This window comes from Nyctereutes procyonoides, unplaced genomic scaffold, assembly GCF_905146905.1.
Source record: "Nyctereutes procyonoides isolate TBG_1078 unplaced genomic scaffold, NYPRO_anot_genome, whole genome shotgun sequence".
Lineage (NCBI taxonomy): Eukaryota > Metazoa > Chordata > Mammalia > Carnivora > Canidae > Nyctereutes > Nyctereutes procyonoides.
In genome coordinates this window covers 38,136,467-38,152,399 of record NW_026575048.1, presented here as the reverse complement: position 1 = coordinate 38,152,399, position 15,933 = coordinate 38,136,467, and the positions used below count along the sequence as shown (strand labels likewise).

The window sequence follows — 15,933 nt, the reverse complement described above, 5'->3', positions numbered from 1 at the left end:
TAAACTCACAACCCTGAGATCAAGAGTCGCATGCTCTACCAACTGTGCCAGCCAGGCACCCTTAGAAATATGTCTTTAGTCTGGCATTTTAAGTTGCAGAGAGCAAGACACATGAAATGTCATATGACCTGTTATGAGCTGTATTGCTAAATTTTTTGAAATAATCCTTAACTGCAGAAGTTTGAGGATAATTGCTTTTTCAATATAAATTAGATCAAATACCAGGTTGTCCCCACAATGATATCACCTCCAGCCTTGTGCATCTGAAGATGTGTTTTGAACATGGGAAACGGGGCATGCTCACTGCCAGAGGGTGGGAAATGCAGACAGGAGTGAGTTGGGTGTGTGAACTTCGTCGTGTGAGTTAGGGCAGAGGAAATCTTGAGAATACCACTTTAATATGGAAGAGATGTTAAAAATAAATAGGCAATACCTAGCTTTGACCTAAGGAAACTGTATAACCTAACTTCTTATGCTAAGTTAGGTGTAGTACAAACATGAATCCAGCGATGCCCTTAAGGGTTGACATGGGCCATGTAAAAATAATATTAAGCAGATGCCATGGGGAAAAGGAAAATGAGCCTCCCAACTCTGGGCATGTGTCTTCTCTCTGCAAAAGCCTTCGGTGGCTCCCCTTTGCCTGCAGAATATGGACATACTACTGAGAGTAACATTCCAGGTCCCCCCTGTGTCTGGTCATTGTTTCAGCATTATTTCCCAGTGTGGTGAATCCTATGATCTTGTCAGATAGCTACTCCTGTCTCCTATATGTGCCTTCACCCTCTCAACATGGATGTCTTTGACTCAAGCCAGTGCTTCTCCATGGAAGAACTTGACATTGTCTGAGTACAGACAGTGCCTCCTCCCCATAGATGACTGACTTCTCAGATTCCTTAAGTCCCCCACTGGTCTCCCTTCCTTGAACCCTGCAGCAAGTTACCTGCACTCCTGAGTGACATGCCTTATCTTGCCCATATGTGTTTATGTGTTTATCTTTAAGGCCCTCAATTACCAAGTCAATGCACGGCACATAGTAGATGCCCAATAAATACTTGTAAAAGGAAAGTAGAGTGGAAGGAACAAGGAAGGAAGGAGAGACAGAATTTAAAATACTGTAAAATCCTCTGGGTTTTTCTTGAGGGATGGGGTGTTCTTAAAGACACACCCCCTTCCCCTGGGTTTTTGAGGGGAGAGCTGCTGGCAGACTGAGTTTTTTAGCAGTCCAGAAAGCCAGTGTTGGTTGAGTCCTTTCTGGCTATATTTTTAGAGGGCTTGTCCACCTTACAGGCACCTTCTCTTTGCATTTATCTATTCAGTAACTGATTATTTCCATACAAGGAGCTGAGCAGCAGCAGCCCTTCCAGCCTCTTGACTCTGACAGATGACATAACCCAGGGCAGGGCTGCAGAGCAAGGAGTTAATGGGGACCCACTGGCCAGGGCAAATCATGCTCAGGGCTGCAGGCAGAGCCCAAAGTGGGCTTTGATGGCTTCCTCTGTCCTCTGTGCTGGGTGCAGTGGCAGGCATAGGGAATCCCTATAAGAATAATTTCCCTGGTAGGACCATGATCACTATTCTAAAGGGTTGTTGTGAGGGTTTAACAAAGGGGAATTGCATACAACATCTCTTTGAAAATTGCAGAGCATTGTGAAAGTGGGAGTTAATATCCTCTGTGGGCACTGGAAAAAGAGAGAGAAATGGAACTTCTCAGAGGTCATCTGGCTAAGCCTGGCTAAGCCTGGCTGGAAGAAGCACCTTTCTCTTGGAATCCAAAAAGTGGGTTTAGGACTTCCTGTCTTCTGGATACTCTTTCTCACTGGGGGAAGTTAGAAGGAAGAGAGGTATTTTTGTCAGAGAATTACCTGCCCCTCCTGCAGGGGTTCTCCTCTAGCAGGGATGTCTTCCTTGCTGGTAGCTGCTTGAGAATTAGTGGATCCTGGAAGAGAGCAGGAGCTCTGAGATCACCTGGCCCAACTTCCCCATGTGACAGATGGGCAGGTGGACCAGGCTGACAGCTACGGAGCTCTCATCTTGTGCAAGGCTCTTTGAGCTGGCTATTTTACATTTCATTTAATCTTCAAAATCACCTGAGAGTGGTGGGATTTTCTTTGTATTTTCTTTTGCTTGAATTTCTTTTTTTTTTTAAATATTTTATTTATTTATTCATGAGAGACACAGAGAGAGAGGCAGAGACATAGGCAGAGGGAGAAGCAGGCTCTGCACTGAGCAGGGAGCCTGATGTGGGACTCGATCCCAGAACCCCAGGATCATGACCTTAGCCAAAGGCAGATGCTCAACTCCTGAGCCACCCAGGTGCCCCACATTTCTTAAAATAGTAAGCATGTTTCATTGAAAAGTAATATTCATCTGTCTGAAAGATTTCAAAATCAAGGTGTTGTTATTCCCATTTTCACCTAAAGCAACAAAGGCTCAGAGAGTTTAGGGTACTTGCTTGAGATCACACAGCTGATAGATACTGGAATCAGGAGCTGAACTCAGCTCTGACTCCAGGTTTCATCTTTCATAATTCTTGTCCTGTCACCAATAAGGGAGGTGGAGAGCAAAGGGACAGGATTTTTTTTTTAATTAAACTTCCCCTTCCTGCCTACCTGACACTTTTTCATGCATATCCCACTAGAAGGAGCAGGTTTGCTCTCATTTCTACATTCTTGTTGCTCAAAGTTACAGCTTAGTATCACCCAGGAACTTGTTAGGAATGCAGAATCTCAGGCCCCACTCCAGACCTACTGAATTGGAACCTGAGTTTTAACAAGGTCTCTGGTGATGTGTATGTACATTGAGATTCGAGAAGCCCAGGTCTGCTTCAAACACACACTCCTTCCTTCTCAGTTCCAGCCTCATGGCTAAGCCTTATTATCAGGTGAGGTGATGGAGAGAAAGGGCAGCTTCATCCCAAGGAGATCTAAATTAGGAGATAACTCACAATGCTTTTCACCAGGATTTAAAACTTGAATCTAGGCCCTAGCAAAATTGTAGATTGGATTATAAAACAAGTGTCTGAGCCTGTAGAAAATAGTTTGTATGGTTTAGTGTCTGGTGTCTGGAACTCACTATGGGTTCCTATAAGAAAAAAAATCATGCCAAATTAATCACATTTTCTTTTTATGAAAAGCAATTAAAAATTCATTAGAGCAAAGTGCAAAGACTCTCATGAGACGTTGCTGAACTGATATGATAGCAGAATTGATTAAAGGACTGAAAATTGATTGTATAGTGATTGCAGAGGTCTCTCCATCACCCAACCTGGGGTGAAGCCTTTACACTGCAGCAGAGGAGCTCTATCTCCAATCTTCTTCTGGCCAAAGTGGTTGTTAGTAACTTGGAAGACTCATATGAGGGCCTTCCCACTAGAATTTTTTGTGGACATATTATAGCTATAGTTCATAGCACATAGATTATTCTATAATCAGGCCCCATTAGAAGTGTATTAAGTCAGTTCATGGGATCCTCGAGGTAGGCTCCAGGATAGATGTATTGTCTCCCTTTGAGCCAGGCTAAGAAAATTTGAGCTTCATAGGCAGTATGGACCAAGGAGAGGACAATGCCAGAGGTCCATCCCTGGGGCAGACAGTAAGGGGGTGTTGTCTTCCCAGAATTTAAAAACAACAATAAAACTAATTTTAAAAAACCTGACTAAAAGATTTGGTTTTTATTATCATCATACACCAGCAATTCTATACAATGTCAGGGATAAAATGCTCTTCCTTGGGGAAAAAAAATCTACATTAGTCTCAGTTCAAAACAATTGCTGTTGCATAAACTTCAAATTAGCACATTTTAAAATCACATATCCCTTAATAAACATTATATTCTGCCTTGAAGTTAATCCAGAGGACTCTCAGTTGCAGTTGCATGGTTAGCCCCTAACACCTGTGCCCTCCACTGCCTGTTTGTTGCAAGAGCAAATTATTAAGATTCTTAAATACTTGAACTTGCACAGGCCGTGGTTCATGTCTTCAGCCCCTGTGCCACTATCTCTTCCTGAAGCTTAAATATATTAGAAATAAGCAGAGCGCATAAAGATAAAGCAGCAAAACTTCTGTTATTCTAGGTGACCACCTGGAATTTGTGGTTCTGTTTAAAATGTGAAATACAGTGTGAGAACAGCAAAATGTAATATTTGGTAGGTACAAATTCCAGTTTCCCCATGATATGTCTATGAATGTGAATATATGTGTACAAATAAAAATATGAGGATATTATGTTTGAATATTCTAAAAATTACTAGTTTGGGTGTAAAATGGTAGAGCAGTCCCGATGGGGAGTGGTTCCCTAATGGGCACCCCTAGAGCAGGTAGGCATAGAGCTCTAAGGGACAAGTCACAAGTGACAGCCAGCATGATCGTGTTTGTTTCTTTTTTTTTTTTAAGATTTTATTTATTTATGACAGACACAGAGAGAGAAAGAGGCAGGGACACAGACAGAGGAAGAAGCAGGCTCCATGCAGGGAGCCCGACATGGAACTCAATCCTGGGTCTCTAGGATCATACCCCGGGCTAAAGGCGGCGCTAAACCGCTGAGCCACCAGGGTTGCCCTGATTGTGTTTGTTTCTAACTCTCTTCTCTCTAGACCATTTCCCTTTCTTTCCTGCCTTGGGTTTGTATTCCTGGTCCGGGTCTTGATACCCTAGAGGTGGGCATCTGCTCCTCCTTCCCCTTCTGAACCTAAGACTTGGTCTCAGCCTTGCAAATGACTCAAGCCTCAGCATACCGATGTAAGTGATGACAGAATGAAAGTTCAAAATGATCTGGACCATTTGGAATACTATCAGCTAGGGATAAAGGGGAAGACCCACTTCAGGTTAAAAAAAATTCAATGTCACGCAGAAATTTTAGGCTCACTGTCTTGGTCATGGTGATGGTTTCACAGGTATGTGTATATGTCAGTGTCTATCAAGTTAAAGATTTTAGATATGTATGTCAGTTATACCTCAAAGGTATTTTAAAAACACAGCATCATATGGACACATGGAGGGAAGCTCTGACTTGGCTACAGCACCTTTAAGAAAACTTGGGAGGTTCTAATGACTAGATTTGTAACCTGATCTTAACTGTGAATTTTTGAATTCCATTTATTTATAAATGGGATTCACAAGTCCAGATCCAAAAAGTGTGAATAGTACCACACCTGGATACCATATTCTGCTCTGGGCACCATAATTATAAAGCACTATGAACCCTCATCTACCCTCGAGAGGCCAGGAGACAGAATTTGGAGCCTCATGGGGATCCAGATTACTTGAGCTCTTCAGCAGTTCAGTCTGTGCTGATGATTTTCACATTCCTGCCAGAGAATGCCATCTTGACTTGAGGTGGATGTGAGAAATTCATAGTTCCCCATCTCTAGGGGTTTGGAGATTCCACTAAATGGTCAGGGTCCCTGCCAGTATGTTCTGTTCTACTGGAGCGCTCATGGCAAATGACCTTCACAAGCAGGGAATACCCTCTGTGGCAAAGCTATGATGGGCTGCAGAATCTGCAATTCTAAATATGCTAGTGTAAGTCTACTCTTCCTCTATCTTTGGGAAAGCTTAAGGGATGGCATGGGAGTGAGGAGACATTAGTATGGGGATAATCTTGAACTTGCTCTGAACTTACAAATAACTACTAACTTTCCATGCCTATGAGCACTTCATGATTAATAACAAATTATTAGCAAGGTGCCTCACAGTAGATGAGGACACAGCAGTTTGTTAAGGTAGCCACCCAGAGACTGAACACTGGACTTCAGGAAGCCCAGGACCTAGCTTGCAGCAATAGCCTGTGTAGTGACCTCAGTTTGGCTCTCTGTCTCTCCATTTCTTGATGCTGTCCTGGGACTACAGGGCCTGGCTTTTGGGCTGATTCTTGAGCCTGATGCCCTAGCATTGGTTGCTGGATCTTGCTTGATTGTCCTGATGTACCCACCTTCCTTCGGCTGTAGGGACCCTCTGTGGATACATCGGAGACCAGAATGAGACTATTGAAGAGACTGGGAGTGTTTGATGTAGAGAGGAGAAGTGAAAGGGAGTCACAGTCTTCAAATTCTTGAAGCACTGACCTGCCCAGACACATTCCACAGGACAAGCATCCAGAGAGCCAAATTAGATGACAGGAGTATGCTTCTCGGGAAGACACATTCGAGCCTATCACAAGGAGGAAATCTGCCACAATTAGGACTGGCCAACAGTGGACTAACTGTTCTTGGAAGCAGTGCACTCTTCTTCACTATGGGAATTTTAAAAGGCATGGTCAGCGATGGACACAGGGATTTCCTTACTTGTATGTTTTATTGAAAGTCCTTTCTTCAGGCTCTAGAATTATGTGATTTTAAAAGCCCCTGTTTTCCTATACTTTTTTTAAGAAGATTTTATTTATTTATTCATGAGAGACAGAGAGAGAGAGGCAGAGACATAGGCAGAGGGAGAAGAGGCACTCTGCAGGGAGCCTGATGCAGGACTCGATCCTGGATCCTGGGATCACTCCTTGAGCCAAAGGCAGACACTCAACTGCTGAACCACTCAGGCATCCCGTTTTCTTCTTTTGAGATCCCTCCTTAGACTGTAAACTCCAGCATGAGTTTACATACCCCATTTTTCCCCAGGGAGCTCAGTGCTTCTGTGCACACTCCTGAGCTTGTTTTCATCATTTCTTTGCTCCAGTGGCCAGGATTTCTTTTTCCCACACTGCAGAGATATTGATATATTGTGCATCATACCAACATTTCACTCACTCTGGGTGTCAGGTTATGTCTTGAAGTATGTTTCCTTCATGCTAACCTATGCCCTCTTCTGCCTGAAAGCCGGCTCTAAGCTGGGAGACACAGCTCTCTCTTGAGAACACTGAGGGCTGGAAGCATGGGGTAAGGAAACTCATCTTTGTACGCCTCTCTCCATCTCCCATTGAGTGGGCAGGCATGATCTGTGTTTGCCCCTTGCTCCCTGAGCCAGGAGAATACAGTGGATAACCTCACTTACATCAGTGATCTCGTATTATTACTCTTGCAAAAACACACAGAACTGTGACATGAATCACAATGCAGCAGACCCCATTTTGTGTAAACTGTATCATGTTTCATGTTCTATCATACTGTAGATAGTTATGAGTTTTATTCTTTGGGGAAAGGGACATGACATTTCAAGAATGAGAAAGTCATGTGACACAGAGTACTCCCTCCCATGCCATGGAGCCAATGACCTGTGGCTTTTGGCAAGGGGACCATGAAGAATTTCCACCCAGTCCCTTGGCCTGGAAGACTTCCTGTGCTCCTCAAGTGTCTGTTCCAGTGTGTTCCAGGAACACCCCATGGGTCTGCTCTCATAGCGTCCTCATGTAGGTTCACTCGCTCCTCTGGTGGCTTAGGTATTCTCAGTGCCTACTGCGTAGGGGTCATAAATCTATACTTACTGAGTTAAATTGGAAGGCTTATATGAAGGGTGGAATAGTGTCCCCCACGTGGGGACCCAATATCTAGTGTGGTCCTTTATTGCTGTGCCACCCCAATCATTTGTTTCTCCTTCCATTTCCAGCCTTGTTAACTTTGTGTGCCATACCTGCTTCAAGAGGCAGGAGAAGCTCCATCACTGTGGACAGTGCAAGTTTGCCCACTATTGTGACCGCACCTGCCAGAAGGATGCTTGGCTGAACCACAAGAATGAGTGTTCGGCCATCAAGAGATATGGGAAGGTGCCCAATGAGAATATCAGGTCAGAGCGGGGCCCCGGGGGTGGTCCTTAGAATTCCCAAATCAGTCGGGGAAGGCCTTAGTGACAAGCATTTCCAGGTCCAAGGAAACTAGGCTGAGCACAGATCAGGATAGAGTCTCAAAGAGACTGGAGAGGGACACTTCTGTATCTGGGAGCTCATCTAGAACTGGGTGTCTACAGCAGCCATTCCAGTCCATAGCCACTGTCTGGAGCTGGCTACAGACCTGTTCTCAATGGTTCCCTAGTGTTTAAATTTTTTTAAAAAATTTGTTTTGTCAATGTTTAGAAAATTGGGAAATTCCACATTTAAAAAATTAGGATTTCTGGTTTCTCTTGAAAAAAAATCTGAAGATTTGGCAAAATGAGATAGAGCTCAATAGCAGCAGCTACCTTTAAAAACTACAGTTTTTTTAAAAAAGGTTTTATTTAAATTACAGTTAGTTAACATACAGTGTAATATTAGTTTCAAGGGTACAATATAGTGATTCAGCAATTCCATCCATCACCTGGTGCTCATCACAAATGCCCTCCTCAATCTCCATCACCTATTTTTTCCACTCCCCTCTGGTAGCCATCAGTGTGTTCTCTATGGTTACATAGCAGTGTATCTGCAATCATCAAATTATGGCAGCAGCCCAGGTGTCCATCGACTGATCAGTGGACAAGGAAGATGTGGTATATATATATATATATATATATATATATATATATATGAAGGAATATATATATAAATATATATATATATAAATATATATGAAGGAATATTACACAGCCATGGAAAACAATGAAATCTTGTTTGCAATGACATGGACAGACCTATAGTATACTATCCTAAATGAAATAAGTTAAAGAAACATAAATACAATATGATTTCACTTATATGTGGAATTTAAGAAACAAAACAAAGGAGCAAAGGGGGAAAAAAGAGCAAGAAAAAAGGCAGAGCTTTTCAAGTCACCATATCCTACTAGTCCCTGGGTGCTGTACACCACCCTCTGTACTCATTATATGAGAAAGGCATTTGCAATAGTTAGTGGTGTTGCTAGGTGGCCATGGCCAGAAATCTGTGCTGACACAACCAGGTAGGGCCACAGGTCTGTGCTTAGGAAGTAACAGTGAAGAGCAGAGGAGATGAGAAAGGTGAAATTGGGAGCATTTTCACTGGGTGTGTATGGTGCGAAGTTAAAGACAGAATGGAATCATCATATCTTACTAATTTTTAAGAAACCACAAAGTGAAATGGCTCTGCCAGCCTCCCCATCCTCCTTAGTTCCATCTGTTGAACAACTGCTTCTTTTTAAAAAGTTCTTTTGTAATTTTACTTTATTTTAATTTTTAAAACATTCAGCTTTATCAAGGTATAATTGACATATAAGATCATAAGATATTTATTTATTTTTTTAAAAGATTGTATTTATTCATTAATGAAAGACATAGACAGAGAGAGAGGGAGAGAGAGAGACAGAGACACAGGCAGAGGGAGAAGCAGGCTCATGCAGGAGCCCAACGCAGGACTTGATCCCAGGATTCCAGGATCACATCCTAAGCCAAAGGCAGACGCTCAACCACTGAGCCACCCAGGCGTCCCAGATTGTAAGATATTTAAACAGTACATCATGGTGACTTGATATATGTGTACATCGTGAAAGGACATCCCCTATCTAGTTAATTATCACATCTATCCCCTGACATACTTATCCGTTTCTTTTCAAGTGAGAACATTTATGTGTTACTCTCTTGGAAGATTTTAATTATACAATACAGTGTTACCAGCTACAGTCACCATGTTTTACCTTAGATCCTCAGACCTTATTCATCTTACAGCTGCAAGTTTGTGCTTTTACTAGGCTCTCCCTGTTTCCTACACTCCCCAGACCCTGGCAGCCACTTTTCTCTGTTTCTATAAATTTAACCTCTTTCTTTTCTTTTCTTTCTTTTCTTTTCTTTTCTTTTCTTTTCTTTTCTTTTCTTTTCTTTTCTTTTCTTTTCTTTCTTTCTTTTCTTTTCTCTTTCTTTCTTTCCCTTCCTTCCTTCTTTCTCTCTTTCTTTCTTTTTTCTTTCTTTCTTTCTTTCTTTCTTTCTTTCTTTCTTCTTTTTCTTTCTTTCATCTTTCTTTCAAGATACCATATATAGCTGACACTATGCAGTTTTTGTCTGTGTCTGGTTTGTTTTGCTTGTATAATGCCCTAGTAAGGTCCATCCATGCTGTCTTAAGTGGCAGGATTTTCTTCTTTCTCATGGCTGAATAATATTCCATCATGTTTTTTACTACATCGTCTTTATCCTTTCATCCATTCATGGACACTTAGGTTGTTTCCATATCTTACCTCTTCTGAATCATGCTGGAGTAAACATGGAGTGCAGATATCTCTTCATTATCCTACTTAGTTTCTAAAGCCCGAAGTAAATGTTACCTTCTGTGATGGGGAGCTCACTCACTTTATCTGCATAATCCCAGTTGGTAGTTTCTCCTGATACTGAGTTGAAATCTGTTACCCATTTTTCTTTACTCTCTGAGCTTTGGGACCATTTCCCTAATATTTACAGGTAACAGACACCCTACCTGAGCCTTATTTTCTCCAGTGCTGTCCTGTGGGGATACCTGGGTTCCTAAGCACCTGGGATCCCCAGCAGGGCGTCTTTCCAGAAATAACTCTGTGATCCAAATGGGAGCAGAAGCGGCCCTGTTCTTTGCCAAGGGAGCCCCTTGGGGACTGGATCTGCCTTGGGTCACCAGCCCCTCGCAGGTGCCTGGCCAGCATGAATTCAGCGAGTAGCTGAGAGTTGCCAAAATGTCCCTCAGTCAGAGGCTTCATCTTGTGGGCACGGGCTGCCTAACAGTTAAAAAGGGGACCCTCACTATCCTCAAGGTGAAGTGCAGCCCTGTCTCACACTCAATGCCCTGTGCTCTCCAGGGCTCCTTCCTGTCCCACCTTGCATCCACTCCTCCTCCAGAGCCCTCCACACCAGCCAGGCCAGCCCCTCCCTGTTTCCTGCATCTGCTTAGCCTCTGGCTGCCTCCAAGCCTTGGTTTACACTGTTTCCCCACCTAGATCATCTTTCCTACCTCTCTTTAATCACTGAGACTATAATTAAGTTCACACAGATGTTGACATCCATGACATACCATGTCACAGGATATGCATTATCCCTCCTGGGGATAAGTTCAGGGAGTTTCAAATGAATTGCCCGGGGTCACGCAGTAACTGTAAATGGACTTAAACCCAGGCGTTAGACTCCTTCACCAGTGCCCATCTCAGTGAGCCATACTATCAGGAAAGACCCAGGCTGTCACACCTCAGTGTCCCCAGACCCCTTTCATGGTCTCATAGACCCCATGTGACTTGATTCCTGCCCACCTCTCCACCTATATTTGCTCTCCACTCCTCACTCCCTGTGCTGCAGCCACTTTGGTCTCCTTGCTGTTTCTCCATCATTCTTCAGGGTCTCTGTACTCACTGCTCCTTCCCTATGTGCACAGAACCAGCTCCTTCTGTTCATTCCATTTTCAGCTTGAGTGCTCCTTCTTCGTGTTACCTCCCCTGATCACCTTGGCTTCCCTTCCCCCAGCCAGTCTCTCTCATGTGACCCTATTTTACTCTCTGCATAGCACTTAACACTCGGTTTTAATTATTACCTTTTTAACTTGGGTCTCTCCCACTATAAAAAGCTTCCATGATAAAAGAGATTCCATCTATCTAGTTCCATCTATATAGTTCAGCCTGGCATGCTGTAAGTCCTCAGCAAGTGTTTGCCAATGAATGGATGCACTGAAACCTCCCTAACCCTGCCCCTCTCCACAGGCTGGCGGCCCGCATCATGTGGCGGGTGGAGAGAGAGGGCACCGGGCTCACAGAGGGCTGCCTGGTCGCTGTGGATGACCTGCAGAACCACGTGGAGCACTTTGGGGAGGAGGAACAAAAGGAGCTACGGTTGGACGTGGACACTTTCTTGCAGTACTGGCCACCCCAGGGCCAGCAGTTCAGCATGCAGTACATCTCGCACATCTTTGGCGTGGTATGATTCCTCATAATGTGGCAGGGACAGGATTGGTCAACCAAGAAGTATTCAGAGGCTGCCAGGTGGATGGGGAGGGGAGGCTGAGAGAAGGGCTAGAGAGGACAGGGGAAAGTAAAGAACTTTCATACTTTTTCTGTCTTTCTGGCCTTGCTTACTAGAAAGTCATTCCTACCCTATTGGAAGCTGGCATCCCCACACACAAACTATTTGTTATCTCCAAGCGGTAGATTTGGATGGAAATTTACCTTCCTGTTTATCGACATTTTCTACTTTTTCTCCTGCTCATATTGAAAATGAAGACCCAGTCACCATCTCTTATTGCTCACCAGTCACTTTGGAAATGAGACCATTCCTTTTCTCAGATATGGCGGGCAAGATAATGGAGAGCCTGGAGTCATGGGCTATGGACATTAGCGAAAGAGAGGAAGGACTTTTGGAGACTGCTGCCCTGGAGCAGCAAACCTGGACCTCTTGTAGCCATGAGTCCAAGAGGTGGGGGTAGATGCCTATGGATCAGCAAGCTCAGGCCATATAACCCACCGGCTCTACACACACAGAGTAAAACAGAGCAGGGCACAGAGAGAAACCAAGGTAGAAACTGGGGAAAATTCATGTGAGACCCAGACACAAGAAAAGGGGGAGACTCCTCAGAACCAACATTTCTGTCTTTGGCCTTTGTAGAATACAGCTACCCAAAACTTCCGAGGTGGCTTTGCATTTTAACAAGTATGGTGCTCATCTTGAGGGTCCTTTGGAGTGACTTAGAGAACAGGAGATGAACTGTTTTGTTGCAGACTCTCTAAGCATCTCCAGGATGAGATTAACTCTTATATTTTCTTGAACTTTCAGCAGCCAGGGTGGTGTTCTGTCCCTGACCTATGTGTGTCAACTTGCTCTTTCATCTTTTTCTCTGGGTAGATTAGCTGCAATGGCTTCACACTCAGTGACCAGAGAGGCCTACAGGCAGTGGGTGTGGGCATCTTCCCCAACCTGGGCTTGGTGAACCACGACTGTTGGCCCAACTGCACTGTCATATTCAACAATGGCAAGTGAGTATGTCTTTAACTAGGGATGGTGTGATGGGGATGGAGAGACTTTATGGCATTTTCTCCACTTGGCCTAAACCAAATTATGGAATGAACTAGCATGAATTTTGACAGGGAAGTTTCATTCTAGAGTCATTGTGGATAGGAGAAAGGTAACGAAGAAAATAGCAAAGAATTACACATGGGTAATTTCTGAATCTTTGCATATTTCTTGAGGCTGCCTAGATGTGTTAGGTAAAACTCTGACTACTATTTTAAAGCTCGAAGCCTGAGATTATCTATCTAAAGGTCACCACTGAACAGCACCAGCTGAGAAGGTGCTTGGCAGGAGCATATATTAGTGAAGATTCCAGCAGAAATCAGAAGGCACACTAAAAGTTTACTCAAAGAGAATTTAATAACAGGACAATCTACAGAAATAAGGGTAAAGTTTAAGAAACTAACAAAGAATGGTGAGGTGTCGAGAGTCTAGCAATAGTATATAACCATTATGACCTCTAGACTTAGACGGGCAGGTGTACTGTACTATTTCTGCAGCTGGTGAGAGTACAGCCATGGGAGAGGTTCCTCTCTCTACTCCCCATCCAATAGCTTGGCTGTACTAGTAGCAAAAGCAGCCCCTGCTGGAACCATTGCGAGGATGAGAGGGAGCCAGGAGATGAAATACCCCAAACTCTCTCTCCTCCAACCTTCTGATTTCCTCCCATTGGCCAAATTCCAACCAGAAGCCAGACAACAAATGACCCAGGGTGATGAAGCCCCTTAGGGGCCAAACCCCACCCCCACCCCCTACTCCAAAGGCACAGATCAGGGGACAGAAGGGCAAAGCATGTGTCTTGGGGGTGGGCACAAGTGGAGAAGTCAGCAAACAGGAAGAGACCCTCCTTTTCCATGGCTCAGGGCTGGGGAGATTGGGGGAACGATGCCTAAGCAATATTACTTATTTTGCTCTTAGAGATGAGACAAGCTTTTATGACAGATGCAAGTTAATTCCAAGCCATGAACAATGAGCAGGTTTCCCCAAAAAACTTGCTGGAAACCAGAGACCATGGTTTCTGGTTCTCAGTCAGGAATCAAGCCTAAACCCCAATCTAGAAGGGACTCTGAATCTCCTTTTCCTTCCTGTTTCTGGAAGCAAGGGACTGTATGACACCAGACACTCAAGCAGGTAAGAAAGTCACTGAAGACAGAGAAGTTTATTTGGGACCAAGATGATCATTTCCCCCCAATATTTGCATTTCTCTTCCTAACCCTCTTGGGGTCACTGGCATGACTGAGGATCAAATTCAGCCACATATCGGGCTGGTCTTTCAAGATGCCATTCCTCCAAGCAGTGGTGACCCAGGGCTCCCCTTGTTGGTACGTGTGACAGCCACAGGAACCTAGGAGCTCTTTCTTCAGATCATTTCTGGCGTCTGCTCTGGCTTATTTGCATCCACTAATTTTGAGCAGCCACATTTTACCTGGCTTCTTGGCTGTTGTGCAAGAGAAGGTGACTTTGCAGTCATGGCCTAGCTGCCTGCCATAGTGGAAAGAACCCAATTCTAACCCCAATACATTTTTTATACTATCCGTGTGACTTAATCAGTCTCCATACGCAGTTCACATAGTCCCCAAGATAGACATCAAAGAGGCAACACTTGTTTGGCCAAGGTGCTTGTTAATGGTATAACAATAGCATTCCATTGCTTTTTTTAGCACCTACTTTTAAATGCACTGTCTCATGGCAGTCCCATTACCAGGTACAGGTTGAGGACACTGAGCCCAGGAAAGGCTGAGAGGACCTTTGAACCCAGAACTTCTCATTCCAAATCCAGGGCACTTTCCACTATACCAGCCTGTCTTGTCAAGTAAGCCCCACTGGAAGGGGCTGGGATAAAAAGGTGGTTGGATGGCCAAAGCTTTGATTGCATCAGCTGGAATGCTGTGCACCCTCTTAGCTGTACTGATGAGCCTATGGTAATGATTTCCATTTGGGTGTCTGTTTTGTCTTTCAGTCATGAGGCAGTGAAATCCATGTTTCACACCCAGATGAGGTGGGTCAGTCTTTGCCAGCATCCCTGCTCCTCTGACCCATCTCCCTCACTTGCCTGGTTTGCTGGGGCTTCCCCTTCCTGAGACCCCGTGGCTGCTCTCTGGCTGTAATGTCCTTCTGCACCCCAGAGTCTCATCTTGTCTGAATGCTGTATTTTAAATGCATATATATGAATCATTTTGTTCCTCACCCACCCACTCCCTGCTGTGCCTTTGCTTTTCTTTGCTTCTTTTCTTTCCCATCTTTCACGCCTTACTTCTCTCTCTCCCCCAACTCCAAAGCATGACGATCCTTTCTAGTCCACATCACCTTAGCAAAGCCCACACTGTCCCTCAAAATCCTGCTTATCATAAAAATAAGGACTGCTGATATTATTGAACTACTAAAGGACTGTGTTTGTTTATAACTCCCAACTTCTCACCCAGACTGGCTTCTGAAAATAGCACCCATAACTGTGATATTTTTGATAAATATTTATTCACAGTATTCTGTTTACTGCTTCTGGCCAACTAGTGGTTTAGGTTAGATTTTGCCTTGACTCTTCTTAATGACAAATTAATGGCTCCAGATGGGTCTTTTCTCAGGCTTGGTTTGAAAGTACTTGAAATGCTCTTTGGATTAAGAACAAAACTCTGTGTGGGAGTTACGTCTTTGGGTAGGCAGGGGTAGGAGTGGTTGGTGCATTGGAGTCTGTGTTGACCTGCATTGCACATGACTTTGGATGATTCCCTTCATCTTCTGGGTGTTTGGTTCCACATCTATAGAGCAGAGGTCAAGATGAGAGCGTCTCTAGGGACCTTCCTAGTTCTAAGTCTCTGTGACTCTGGGCTGCATTTCTAATCTCTCCAAGAAATGCTTAAATAAATTGCTTAAATAAATTGCTTATGTATGGCTCAATTAGCTTAACTCTAGAATTGCAGGGCATTAGAGATGGAAGTGGGAGAATGGAGTGGTAGTCACCCCTGATCCCGAGTTCCAACTAAGGTAAAAATGGGGCTTGTATATTTTCATATTTAAGTGACTTCAAATTAATTTGGTTTTGAAAATTCTCTAACATGATTGAAATAATTTGAGATACTCTGAGACCTTGTAAGAATTGGCTGAATCATGATGAGAAGCAAAGCTA

The 15,933-nt window shown here is 43.9% G+C and overlaps 1 protein-coding gene across 2 annotated transcripts in view; it reads left to right on the top strand.

The window, feature by feature from the left end:
• SMYD1 (SET and MYND domain containing 1) overlaps positions 1-15,933 on the top strand; it is a 36,660-nt gene that overhangs the window by 6,531 nt on the left and 14,196 nt on the right. Inside the window, exons 2-5 of one of the 2 annotated variants that reach the window (XM_055326947.1) lie at positions 7,530-7,706; positions 11,510-11,723; positions 12,645-12,775; positions 14,770-14,808. In XM_055326947.1, coding sequence (XP_055182922.1) covers positions 7,530-7,706; positions 11,510-11,723; positions 12,645-12,775; positions 14,770-14,808 — 561 coding nt within the window. The remainder of the gene's footprint in view (positions 1-7,529; positions 7,707-11,509; positions 11,724-12,644; positions 12,776-14,769; positions 14,809-15,933) is intronic. The other variant, XM_055326948.1, reaches the window with a different exon arrangement.